This window comes from Echeneis naucrates, chromosome 10, assembly GCF_900963305.1.
Source record: "Echeneis naucrates chromosome 10, fEcheNa1.1, whole genome shotgun sequence".
NCBI classification, from domain to species: domain Eukaryota; kingdom Metazoa; phylum Chordata; class Actinopteri; order Carangiformes; family Echeneidae; genus Echeneis; species Echeneis naucrates.
In genome coordinates, this window is record NC_042520.1 from 5,784,092 (window position 1) to 5,797,862 (window position 13,771).

At 41.2% G+C, this 13,771-nt stretch overlaps 1 protein-coding gene across 1 annotated transcript in view; it reads left to right on the forward strand.

The window, feature by feature from the left end:
• lingo2 (leucine rich repeat and Ig domain containing 2) overlaps positions 1–6,011 on the forward strand; it is a 115,711-nt gene extending 109,700 nt beyond the window's left edge. The window contains exon 3 of the mRNA XM_029512705.1: positions 4,061–6,011. Coding sequence (XP_029368565.1) covers positions 4,073–5,914 — 1,842 coding nt within the window. The 5' untranslated portion in view covers positions 4,061–4,072 and the 3' untranslated portion in view covers positions 5,915–6,011. The remainder of the gene's footprint in view (positions 1–4,060) is intronic.
• The last annotated feature ends 7,760 nt before the right edge of the window (positions 6,012–13,771 follow it).

Here is a 13,771-nt window from a genome sequence, read left to right on the forward strand (position 1 = left end):
CATGGCAAGTAGACCCTTCATCATTTCACAGCCTTTGCGAAAAGGCATGATATTTTAAAAGAGCCAAATATTGTTTTCTAAAAATCACATGATGGATGGAAACAGTTACTGTTCAGAGTAACTGTTGTTTCCTCTCTAATTATTGGACATTCACAGTTTGAGTGAAACATGTTCGCAGGGTCAGTTATGATTATGGTAATACTTCACTTTTAAACTTGGTTACATAATCTCAGTATCATTACAGGGACCTCGGTGTACAGGCATCAAAACAGAAAATGAAAAACTGAGAATTGAAATAACAGCAACAATGCAAAACAGGAGCAACAAATACTGATAAAATGCCACACATGGATGAAGACATGCAGAGAATAGAGGGGGAAAAAAAAGTGTAAACAAAATGAAAGAGCAAAAGCGAGAAAAAGAGAAAAATTCGGCAAAGAACCAGAGACGATATCAGTCAACTGCCTGGGGAGCGATTTTAATCTCCAGTATACAGTTCCTCTGCTCTCACCTCTAGATTTCTGTCTGATAAAACATCTTGTGGCGCTCAGCCACCTAGACACCAAGTCAAGAGCACAGCGGTCAAAATAATATCAGTCTAACGGGGTGTGTAGCAATTTAGCTTGTATTTATTAGCGCAGTTTAAAGATGAAGGCCTTTCAGAGAGCTGAGCTGGTGGAGTCATGACGAGCAGCACGTGCAGGACTGTGCTTTGCGGCTCTGGTGAAGCCCGACCACATCCCCACTCATCCTCTTACCAGCTCGCCCCGGGCTGTGGGGAAAAGTAAAGAGCGGCATCTTGGGAAGGCAGAGCCTCAAATGTTTTCAGTGATTCATGTGGAAACAAGTTTGTGATGGCAGTAGAAAACTGCACGCCTGTTCTGATGGAAGAGAAAATCGTAATTTCAGGAAGTGAGCGTGTGAGCGTCATGCCGGGCCACTTGTGTACATATGCTCTGGATGATGGCATCGTGCAGGTGACCTCAGCAGCCCTGCAGAGCGGCCGCTCGCAGATTTATGCTGAGTCAGATACCATTAACCGTTATCATCTCCCTCTCAGGATCCAACCCAGCACTAATGCGGGTCAGGGGCCACTTTATAGAAACACCTTCACTACTCTGTCTTATCTCACTGCATGCTGCATATCTGTCGTCACGGGACTGTTTCTAAATATCAATGGAAATTTACAGAAGAATTTCCCAAAAAAAGGGGGAAAAAAAATGGAAATGGTGAGGTATAAAAATGAGATAATATTTAGCTGAAGATATCCTCTGATCAACTTGTTATAGAAATAGATGGCTCAGTACTCAGTTACCTTCCATCTTGATCAATCTGTGTCGTTGATCTTTAGAATAATTGATATCGGAATCAAACAATGAATTTTTTTCTAACCGTCTTTACTGTCATGTCATTTTTTATTTTTTTTTTTGTACATTGCACCAGTTTACCCATATCAGCCAGAATTCATTCATATGAAATTCTGACTGCCTCTAATATTCTTGAAATAGATTTTTATTTCAAGGCCAAAACATGGTGTCGTTCCACTGTGGGGTTTTTTTTTTTTGTTTTTTTTTCTGTAACCACTGAATATTTTAGGACACATAATTTACCATCTTGCATGATGTCTTGAGACATTTTCCTTCAACCGCTTGAGCAGTGCTCGGTCTGTGGAAATCTGTGTAAAATGTAAAGCACATTCATCATGTGTTCACAGTTCAATTAACAGGGAATTAAGGAAATGAGAAATATAAGCAACATGTTCAGCAGTGGCATACACACATACGCACAAAAATCCTCCCTCCGTGAGCAGATAGCTGGGATTTTATTTGCGGATGTTGCCCCGGGGCATGTGACTAATTCTGCGCGGCATTTGCTGCTGCACAGAACATACTTCAGCCTGTGCCACTAATGATGCTCCTGCATTATGGTTTCCTCGTTCAGCAGCGCCCAGGTGAGGGGGTCAGATCACAGGCTCACTCTTACTCTGATTACACGCTGTTACAAAGACATCTAATCATTATCCTGATTAGACACCCTCTTAGTCAACCATCAAATCATATGGTGCTGCAGTTTTTGCAGGCAGCATGTGAGTGCATGAAGCAGCTATGTGGGAAGAATCTGCAGAAACACGAGCACTCGAGAAGCATCTCAAGATGTGATTGTATCGCACACTGTATGTGTAACTAACTAACCAACTAGCTTTGTGGAATGTTTTATTGAGCCCAGAGTTAAACAAAATGAGTGAATGGATGAGCTTGTGATAGAAAAGGTACAAAAATTGAGTAATCTATCAGACGTTGCCGTTTCACTTTTTTCTCTTCTCTATACAAGCAGCTGCACTTCTCTGCCTAAATATAAAAAAATCTGCTAAATGACTCGAATCCTTATTCACAAGTAAAACAATATCTTATCAGACGGTGGAGCTGATCGAGCTTTCTGTATTATCTGAAAATATCTTGGCCAAGCCCTTCTACGTACAAAGCAGCGCAGTCTTCACAGGCAATCAGGGAGTTTGCCAAAAGTTTATTGGCCTTACAACTGCAAAGCCAGTAGAAAGGTATGACAGAAGCAACAGCACAGATGTGCCATGGAGGTCGGTTCAGGAGACGATAATGTTCACACAGCAGCACGCAGAGTAGAGGTCCTGCTTTTAATACAGACATTAAGGATTTAGCTTGATGTGTGTTATACTATTCAAAATGTATTAGAAAGCTATTAAACAGTCAAATTGTCTATGCACATTTGGCAATGTTGTACAAGTCAGCAACAGTGGAGAGCCAACCATATGGTGCCCACTAAGCATAGCAATCAAATTTAATAGCAAACTGGTGAAAAGACTGGAAAATGGAGAACTCGTTGTTGTATGAAAATATATATACATGGCAAAATCTATCACTGCACATATGAAGATAAAGGAGTTTATAAAGTATGTTTATCAAGAAAAGGAATCAAATGTTTTAAATTTTACAATTTTTAGTCAGTCTGCTGCTATATATGGTTTATTAAGATCATTTAAGAATTACAGTATGTGGTGACACTTAAAGTTAAATTGCATCATGTGTGAGTGCAAACGATTCATTGTTTGAATTAAAAAATTCAGAAATTTGGGTAATCTGAGTTGACACTTATTCTAGTCTGTGTGCATGCGCGCGCACGTGCATTTGAATGGATTTCTTATGTTTACGTAATGTCTCCCTTATGGATATGCCATCACATTATCTTTGCTCCATAATCTCTTAGCATATTAAGAGCCTGCAGAGAAATTCTGATTATTCCTCTCACCATTTAAATTTAGCACAGCCCATGACACACCAAATGAGGCAGGGATGGTTTGCAGTCTTTGCAACCTGTCACCCATTCTGTCTGTGGCAATCAGAGCGTTCACTTCATGTATCTACACATCTCCATGTGCCTCCGTGATTAATGTAGAGATCCTTGAAGGAAAAAAAAGCAACATTTGTAAATAGATTTAAAATGCACCAGATTGTGATTTAACGTGCAAACATGCTGAGGACTGCAGTGGCCTTCGACTTTTAGATCATCTTGGATGTTTTGAATGTTGTTCTATACAAGAATCAGAAAGAGAAGGACAACATGTGCATGAAATGTGTGGTCAGTGAACAAAAGGCAGCAAACGTTAACATGTATTTATTTTTCCAATTGTTTGATTTTCCCCAAGATCAAATAAAGCGCCAACAGCCATGTGTGAAACATTCGGACTGGCGCAGGATCCCCATGGGCAACGGGTGAAAACAGAGACAGCAGACAAAGTCAACCGGCGACTGAATAAGAGAGCGAGAAGCTGTTATATTCAAACAGCACCAGATTATCATCCAAAACCTGGGGCTAACGTTTGAATAAGAAATGAGATGGAAAGACGATGGCAAAAATTAGATATTTGTGTGCAGGCAGGCCCGTCCTTAATCAGAGTTCATTTATCTCGACAGCGGATTTAGTCCTGCCGTTTTATTAATTACATTTCTTGAGCCAGCTGCAGCGGAGATCCATCATGAGTGTTTGACTAACTTTTGTTTCTCTTTGTTCTGTGTTGCTCTTGCAGAACCGTGACAGAATGGTCGACTGTATGAGCAAAGTCATGCTGCACACGGTCGTCTCATGCTGGCAGCCATTCCTGGGACTGGCCCTTGTGGCTGTCTTCGCGGGCTCTACACTGGGATGCCCCTCGCGCTGCGAGTGTTCGGCGCAGAGCAAGGCAGTTGTCTGTCATCGCAAGAGGATGCCCAACATCCCAGAGGGCATCCCAAGCGAGACCAGGATCCTGGACTTGAGTAAGAACAAACTGACAATGATCAATCCTGATGACTTTGTTGCCTTCCCAGGGCTTGAGGAACTTGACCTGAGTGGAAATATTATCAGTTATGTTGAGCCTGGAGCGTTCAATGCCCTGTTTAACATGCACTCGCTCAGTCTCAAGAGCAACCGTATCAAGCTCATTCCTCTGGGCGTCTTTGCAGGGTTAACAAATCTTACCCGACTGGATATAAGCGACAATAAGATTGTCATCCTCCTGGATTATATGTTTCAGGACCTGCACAATCTGAAGTTTTTAGAAGTGGGCGACAACGACCTGGTTTACATTTCTCATCGTGCGTTCAGTGGACTTTTGAGCCTGGAGATACTAACCTTAGAAAGGTGCAACCTTACAGTTGTGCCCACTGAGGCCCTTTCCCACCTCCACAACCTTGTCAGCCTTCACCTACGGTACCTAAGCATCAACACTTTGCATCCATACTCATTTAAAAAGCTATTCCGACTGCGGCATTTAGAAATTGATAACTGGCCTCTGCTAGACCACGTGCCGGCCAATACGCTGCACGGACTGAACCTGACAATGCTGTTTATCACCCACACCAACTTATCCTCCTTCCCGTACCAAGCCCTGAAGCATCTGCCCTACTTGACACACCTCAACCTGTCCTACAACCGTATCAGGCATATTGAAGGTGGGATGCTCATGGAGCTGGTCCGGCTGCGAGAGCTCCATCTGGTTGGTGCTCAGTTAACCACCATCGAGCCATATGCCTTCCAGGGCCTTCGGGGACTTAAAGTCCTTAATGTTTCTCATAACCGACTGGATACACTGGAGAAAGGTGTTTTTCAATCCCCTGAGTCTCTGGAGGTTCTTCTGATTGACAACAACCCCTTAGTGTGTGACTGCCGTCTCATGTGGATCCTACAAAAAAGGCACTCCATCTTCTTTGGGGATTCACAGCCAGAGTGCAGCACACCCGAGGGCATCCGCGGCAGGCCTTTTAAGGAGTTTAAGGAGACTCTTTTGTCTTATTATGTTACATGCACCAAGCCAAAAATTCGTGAGAATAAAACACAAACAATCACTGTGGATGAAGGCCAGCAGGCGATGTTGCACTGCAGCGCCGAGGGGACCCCGAGACCCACGGTGTCTTGGTTGTCCCCGCGCAGACGAGTTCTGACCAGCAGGAGCCACGGTCGAGTAACTGTCCACAACAATGGCACTTTGGAAATCAAGTTGGCAGAGGTTCAAGACGGCGGAGTGTACCTTTGCCTCGCATCAAACACCGCTGGGAATGACACCATGATGACCTCATTGGCAGTGAAAAGTCTGGGATCGCTGTATGCTAACAGGACCCAGTACTACACAGATCCCAGCAATACCACTGCCAATGGAACGGCCGGAGTGACCCTCGGTTTGGACCTGAAGACTATTCTGGTGTCGACTGCTATGGGTTGCTTTACGTTTCTCGGTGTGGTCTTGTTTTGTTTCCTGCTCCTTTTTGTTTGGAGCAGAGGAAAAGGAAAACATAAAAACAACATTGATGTTGAATATGTGCCTCGGTCAAAGTCCAACGGCACTAACGTTGACTCGGCAGAAGGACAAGCCGGTCCCCGTCGTTTTAACATGAAAATGATGTAACTTCTTTTATAGATTCAAGATATTGGACTGTGGAAATGCCCAAAGTACAATGTATTTTTTTGCAAACAGGATTACTGAACTTCCGAATGCTGGGAGAGCGGAATTGAAAAGATTTGGGGCATCATAACAAGATGAGCAGTACCTTAAACCGATGGATCTTTACAAAAATGCTGTTACTGTTTCAAAAACCGAAAAGCGTTACAGGACACCCCCTCCCCCATAACTGCCGGCAGGCAGCTTCAACGCTGATGAAGAGCAAATACCATCAAGGAGACCTGAAGGGGAATAGGTGTCATTTATCTGCTTTTTGAAATTTATATGCCCAAAAAGAACCCTTCTGGGTTGGATCTACAGACTCTGCTGGACCATGTACAGTATAAATTTGTATCTAAGCTATTAACCTACTTTGTTTAGTCTTGCGCCATGCTTATTCACAGAACAAATCAATGAAACAGACCATAATTTCCTATGTTCAATACGTTGCATATGTGTACGTAATGCCTCATTATGTACATGTATGTATATATTCATTCAAAAGAACTATTTCATAGCAATATTCATGGGATGCATTAGCCAAAATTAATATATTCCCAAGTTCAGCAAGAACATTTTTCAGTTTCCATGGATTCAGGAAGGGCTTCTAAGGGTGATTATTTGTCCCTGCTCCCCCAATCGGTTCCTAGATATTAACAAACATCTTATTTATCGATGAAAACATGAAGCATTTTACAAAAATCTGTCCTCAAACACTGTTCGGGATCTAACATACCACTTGGATCATCAGAAAGATGACCCAGGATTGGCCGAAGTACTGACATGAACCACCTTTTTTGTCCTATTTTTGTCTCTTCTTCCTTTAACTGCACCTTTGCTGGTCGGCAAGCTACATGTGTCAATTTTACTACAGTGACATTTGCATCATTTTGCCCAGTAGGAAATTTGGACTTTGTTGTGGTAGTTCTTCATTTTGTTGTTGAATCACTTAGATTGTGAAAACTTCAAGAGTAAAAGTTAAAAAAAAAAAAAAAAAAAATGTGTATGTGAAATAAATGAAGATGTATTTGTACAAATGTGTCGAACATAAATTGTTATTTCATTATGAAATCCAGCCTCGGAGTCTTATGAGGAGGACAACCCCGCTATTGCATTTCACATTCATTGCCATGAATTTATCCAAATGATAAGCTTTCATTCATCACACAAGCTGTTTTCATGATTGCTTTGACACCTAAATCTTTAATGACCTCACACAAAATCAGTTGAAACACCTATATCAGCTTTCAAATAATTATTCTGCAGATTTTCTATAAAGAAAAAATGAATTGTGGGCGAGTGCTCATACAGACTTCCATTACCTGTGTTACGTATAAAAGAAAAAATAATATAAAAATTATAGTATACAACTTTCTCCAATACAGTTTTATACTTTAAGGATTACACAATAATGTCCTTCTCCTTACATTAACTTCTGAGTCCATTTGAGAAATCAGTGGTTCTCGTGTCAGATTTCTTTTTCTATTTTTTTTCCAAAGTCTGTGTTTCTGTTGTCCTGTCCCTTATTTGTGCCGTCTCATTAGGAGCCGTGGAGTATGTTTGAATTTTGAGCCTGCAGTCCTCTGGGCTGCTTCAGAAATCAGAGCACCAAGTGCTGCAATTCCTCCGAAAATACAAAGGAAACAAGATTAACTTTGTAGGCTAATTACATGAGAAATGTTTTCCCCACTTAACCTGCGAGCATGATTTTGCCTGTCTGGACGAAGGAGACCCCAAAAGTAGAACCATCTTTTTTAATTTAAAATTTTTTTAATGTCATCTTCCAGTGACGTTGATGTACAGAGTCTATATACCTAAATCATATTAAAACAAAAACTCCGCCGGCCGCCTGATAGCGATAGAAATATAAATGTCAGCCTTTCGTACTATTGTTGGTAGAAAAACCTGCATTCTTATCAAAGACAAGTAATAATTTGCAGTGAAGGTTTTTGTCACTGTTGTATTTATGGTAATACACGTTTTGAAAGAAATCTGACAGCTGGAGACAAACATCACCCCTGGAAACAAGGTACGTACAAAACTGTTGAATTGTGTGTTCCCATGGTGACGTGCCAGATAATCCTTTTGTATTATGCAGACCTTTTTATACTAGTTGAATGCATTTTGATTGGATTGGCATCTGAAAACCTGTTAGCACTGCGGGAATGGTTGTCCCCCTGTTATTGGTTATTGACCACTCAAATTAGGATAATTAGTGAGGACAATTTTGCAAAACAGATAGCAGTCCACGGGCCTAAAAAGCCCTGATACGGATTATATTAAAACGGATCAGATTTCAAAGGCTGACACAGCCATTCTCAATCAATCAAATATATGAGGCACTTCAGTCATTAAAATTGAAAATGACATGCAGTATTGTCAAAGGTCAGGATCTTCCAAACTTTGGTAAAATCTTGGAGCAACAAAGTTTTCTGTGCGAAAATGTCTGAAATGATGAAAGCAGCCATTAAAAGTTTTAGCGGTGATATCATAGATTCGAAGGTTGTTGAAGCATTTTGCTATTTAAGAATGAGTAGCGATGATTTATATGAAGAGTTTGTGATTGACAAACTTCTTTTTCTGCCAGGCAACACAAATGTCAGACAAAATATTTCGTATTTTATTATTTTTATTTTTAGGGAATTAAGAGCAGAGACCGTGCAGTATTTAATGAGGTAATTGTTACCTCTCGCCGTAATTCATGTGATTCATCATGATCTGTCTCATCAGCTCAGCAAACAGTGATGATTGATTACAGCTCCCCTGCGGGGTTGTCCTGAAAACAAACAAGAATTATATTTACATTCATTGTTACTCACCAAAACAGACTGTGTGTCCTCCAGGTTCCCCAGACATGATGAATGCACTTCCTGTTGTGTTTGGGGAAACACTGGTGTGTGTGATGATTTATTTATCTATTCAATAAAATGTCACAAATGGTATGTCAACCTCTCGGTGTGCACACCTCAGACCCTGATTATATATAAAGCTTTGTCCCAGTTCAATCAGTATTTGTTTGTTGCTTCAGTGCTGGACTAACCTACATGTAGCATCCCAAGTGTCTACTGACACTGATAGAGAGATAAAATGTGTAATTTTATCACATTGTTATTACCAATCGCTGTCTCTTGCTCTCTTGCTGTATGGGATATAATTCTGTGACCCGTATAACTGTCGCATGCCTTTGGCCGACTCCCATGTGAGTGATAGACCACTTTGCTCCGGCAAAAATACCATCCAACCTCACACGTTGGTGTCCCAAGAGTCGTGGCTAAATCAGAAAAACTGTCGAGACAGGATTTTTATCAACAGCAATAGCACCTAACACTGGTGAAGTCTCATCTACAGCACCAAGAGAATCAAGGATATAAAAGGAACAATAAACCCCCCTACACACACACAGAATCCCACAGAATCACACAAACGCAATAGATTGGCTGGAAATGAATGAATGAGCTGAAATAACTGTCAGCTATGGGCGGGGACGGCTTGTGTTTGTCTGCCCCCTGTGCAAATACACTTATCTGCAAAAAGAAACAAAAAAACAACAACAACAAAAAAAAAAAAATCTACATATCTGTGCTGACATGCCAGTAGTTTTGAAATTACCCATTTTTTGATAGATCCCCCAAGGCCTGCAGCCCACAGAGAGACATAAAAAATAATATAGGTCTGCAACTCAAGTGAGGAAAAGAGCTCAGAAAACATGAGCTGTGTGGTTTTGCTTTGACGAGAAAGTATTGCTGGTGGTAGCTGAAGTCTGGGGCAGATGTTACCCGGCAGGTTTTGGCTGTGTGTGCTTTCATTAGGTCTAGCTCTCATGCACTCCCCCGGTGACAGGTTGGGCTGGCAAATGAGCTCCCATGTGAGCCGACTCCAACTCCAACCCGACATCCAAAAATTGTGGTTGGCTGCATAAAAGGAAGTCCTGCATGCGCCGCTTGTTCATTTTCCCCACACGCTCACCACGTTCACCGATGTGAAATAAAATGAATGCCTTCTACTGAAAAGGCAGAATGATGCTTCGATTCTTGGGCACATTTTAAAAAAGCATCATAACTCATAAAGCGCACACAGTCAGACACAGACTACCTTCCGCTCGTTGCATCCCTGTTGATCCGAGAGTTAAGGCCGATTCTTTTGTCTTTGCCTACGAAACAAAGGTAGATTTATAGGATTGGAAAAGACTTATTTCCCTCCTATAAATGTGAACCTCTCCCAACCTGTAAGGGGTGAGAAAAGCGCCTCTGGGGATAATGGTGGGGAAAAACGTTATTAGCAACAAAAACCAAAGTTATTGTTCTTGAAACCAACAGTTGATATTTCTTTGTTAGCGTGTTGCTGCATTCTTTAATTATGTTTTTTGCCCTTTCTGGGAAACATGGTCATGAAAGAAGAAATGAGAGAAAGGAAATAGAATTCTCTGCCTATGTAATTGTTTTAATGATGAATGGAGCCATGAATTGGTGCAAAGATATGGAAAGTTTTATATTCCTGCCCTCCAGAAGTGAAAGCAATATTTCCTCTCTGTGAAATAAGATAATTATTTATCCTGCTTATGCTGTTGAGGTGAAGTGTTGAAGTATGAATTTTATATGGAACATTTAATTACCAGAAGTACATTGCGATGATTTATTAAACAATACCAAAATCTGAAAGTCACAGCTAAAATGGATTAGATGAGATTATACATAGAGGTGTCTTTCAGGTGTCTCAACTCTGTCCTTCAAGAAATAATTCCTCAAATTTGTCTGTATGTGTCGACGGAAGTTTTGTTTTTAGAGAAAAGTGCAATATAGATAATTGGCTTTCTTTAGCTCCCAGTACAGCCGGTTCTGCTGAGAGGTATATCGTGCTTTGAATACCTTCACAATAATTTAATTAGAATGTAGATTCAGTCAGCCACTCTCTGTGGAGCCAAGGTAATTAAAAAGGGGCCTTAAAACGTCCATGTTCACATTTCATGATATCACGAAAAAGCGGATATTCTTAAACAGGAACACCAGACTAGGATTTATAGAAAAAAAAAAAAAAAAGGAAAGGCAAGAGAATAGTTTGTTTTTATACAAAGGCATCGGCAGACGCTATGTAGGACATGTTATTAGTTAATGAATCCAAATTTAATCACCACCTTCACGTTAAAGACAAACTAATGTATGAGAGAAAGCCACGACACTGGTATAGAAATATAGTTTCTCACACTGTTATTATTGGTAGCTGTCACCAGCTGCATGAGAACATTAATTCCCTTTGTCCACTTCGCTTCAGCTTTTTTAGCGTCTAACGTCATGTCAAAACTTTCTCCGCAGCTACATTCGTTCTGTTTTTGCTAGCTGGTTTCTTACAGTAGGACTTCAAGCTTTATGGTGCCGACTTCTCTTTAACTCCTGGGCGAAACTTTTCCGACTGAAATTTTTGGAGCGCTGTTTATGCTGATGATCCAGTTTCATGAACTGGTGACACTGGTGGATGAGGGGGGCAATTTGCAGCGGGGAAAGGTTGCTGAATGCATTTGAGAACCAGGTCTCCTGTGGGTCCTTCATATCCTTGAAAATCTGAACTAGAGAAAAACGAAGACCTTGAAATGTTTTGAAAAAGACTACTGGGAGGAAGAAGAAAAATTCTTGAATTTCCATTTTTCCAAGTTTTTTTAGATATAAATTGAAGTTTTCAGGGTTTTAGTCTTCTTTTTTTTATTTAATGTAACTAATTGGTTTTTGCCACTGTCTGCATGTCTGCATGTTTCAACGACACCATCATCTGCATCACTGGACTAAAGATGAGTATTCAAACACTCTCCCTCTCTTTAACTCTCTCTCCGTGCTGTGCTGTATCTGTGACCTTGTTTTGGCTCACACTTTGCCACATTGGGTCCTTGGATTTGATGAACCTGGGCCAGCGAAGCGCTTAAAAAACATAAAATATTAAAAAAATCTCCAACTTTTGTGTTTGGAAGTTTATCATAATGATAGAAAAACATTCTTGTGGGTCTGGACTGACCCGGTCTCACACACTGCACGTGATGGTTTACATTGTTTTTTAATTTTTATTTGATTTTACAGATGTGATGTTCATGGACTGAACACCAGACTTCGCATTCCTCTATGTCCTGTCTGGATGACAAAAACAGCAGTTTCAGTTAGGTAGAATAATCATGTGTCAAATGACCTTTTGTGTTTTAGCAGTCCAAAATATTTTCCCACCATATTTCCACAAAATAAAAAATATATATTCTTGAAACATTTTAACCTCATATCATTATTGATATCATAATCAACTCCATCACTGCAAAGGAAAAAGCTACCAGGTAAAAATAGTTCAACTTCAGCAAAACCATTCTTGCGATTTTCTGAGTCCAACTCATGAATACATGGAGATGAGAAAATAAAAAAAATAAAATAAATAACAGGTCCCAGCACAACACCCACATATGAAACTGCTGTTAGCTAGTGCACCTACAGTTTGTGCACGCTGTGCACTTTTGCAGTTTGGGGCAAATAAGCTGCTAGAATGTTTTTCCATTCAGATATTAGAGGAGGGAGAAAACTTGGGGTTTAATCAGGCACACCTCGGTCTGAACCATTTTCCATGCTGTGTATCAAAACACCATCAGATGAAGATGTTGGAAAAAGCAGCCACAGAAAGAACTCAGTCGTCGTACTTTCTAGTCCATTTTCTTTTGCATTACGACTCTTTTTCCAGTTGAAAACGCGTTTCCCCAATCCGTGTCACATGTTGCACAATTCACTGGAGCACTGCCCGCCTGCTGAGCGACTCACCTCGGACGCCACAGTCACGCTGGATTTGGTGCAGTTTCTTTGGCCACTGCCTGCTTTTGAAGGATCCAATGACAATGCGCAGCAAAGCAAAAACAAATAAAGCAAACAGACATTTCCAAAACCCCACGACAACTTTCTGGCAACTTAAGGAAACTCTGCCAAGCACACATGAGTCATCAACACCTCCTCCTTGCACTCCCATCCCTTCCCACACACTATAGCCGCCACGATCCAGTGGAATGTGGATCGCCTTCCTCCTTTCTCGTCCCAGACTTTCGATATAAGTCTTGGGAGGTTTTAAATCACAGCTCAGTGCTCTTACCTGGCTGATGAAGTGGATTCTGACACTGTGATATCATTAGTAAACCATTATCACAGCTCCGGCATCAGTCAAGTCCGACTACTTTACAATATACTGTGCTGGAAAATTCACACCCCCGTTTCTCTATATTAGTATCATAACTCACTTCCTGATGTAATGGTTTAATATATAAATGTAAAACTGTTCGCTGAGCGGAGAACTTAGGGAGTCCTTATTTCGCTTCGCCCTTGATAATGAAAAATTCATCACATATGTTAAAGTGGTGCTTTTGTCCAAAACAGTTTACAGTAACAGGAACAACGGCGCATGCTTTTAAAGAGATAAGTCATTAGTAATCATGGCGTGTAGGTGCTGACACAGCGGGTTGAAGCCTGCAGCAGCAGGAGGGCAGAGAGTCAGCTGGTCTGACCTAAACTGGGAGTTCATGCAATCACTGTAGGGCCAGAGGAGCCTTGACCGAGATGACGGGGCCACAGGGTCCTGTGAGCGATGGGCAGGCAATCATCCAGAGACAGAGGAGCACAGCGGTTAGGTCGGAGTGTGAGGTTAGACTGAGGTAGGAAGAAACAGACTCCCACAGAGCCCACTGGGCCAGAACCAGAATCTTGAACTGGATGCAAACTGCGACAGGGAGTCAGTGGACTAGTTCCAGAAACATTGGGGATTGCCACTTAACCTTTGGGCTGTCTGCAGAGGTTCAGCAGCTCCTTCAGAAGGGAGTTA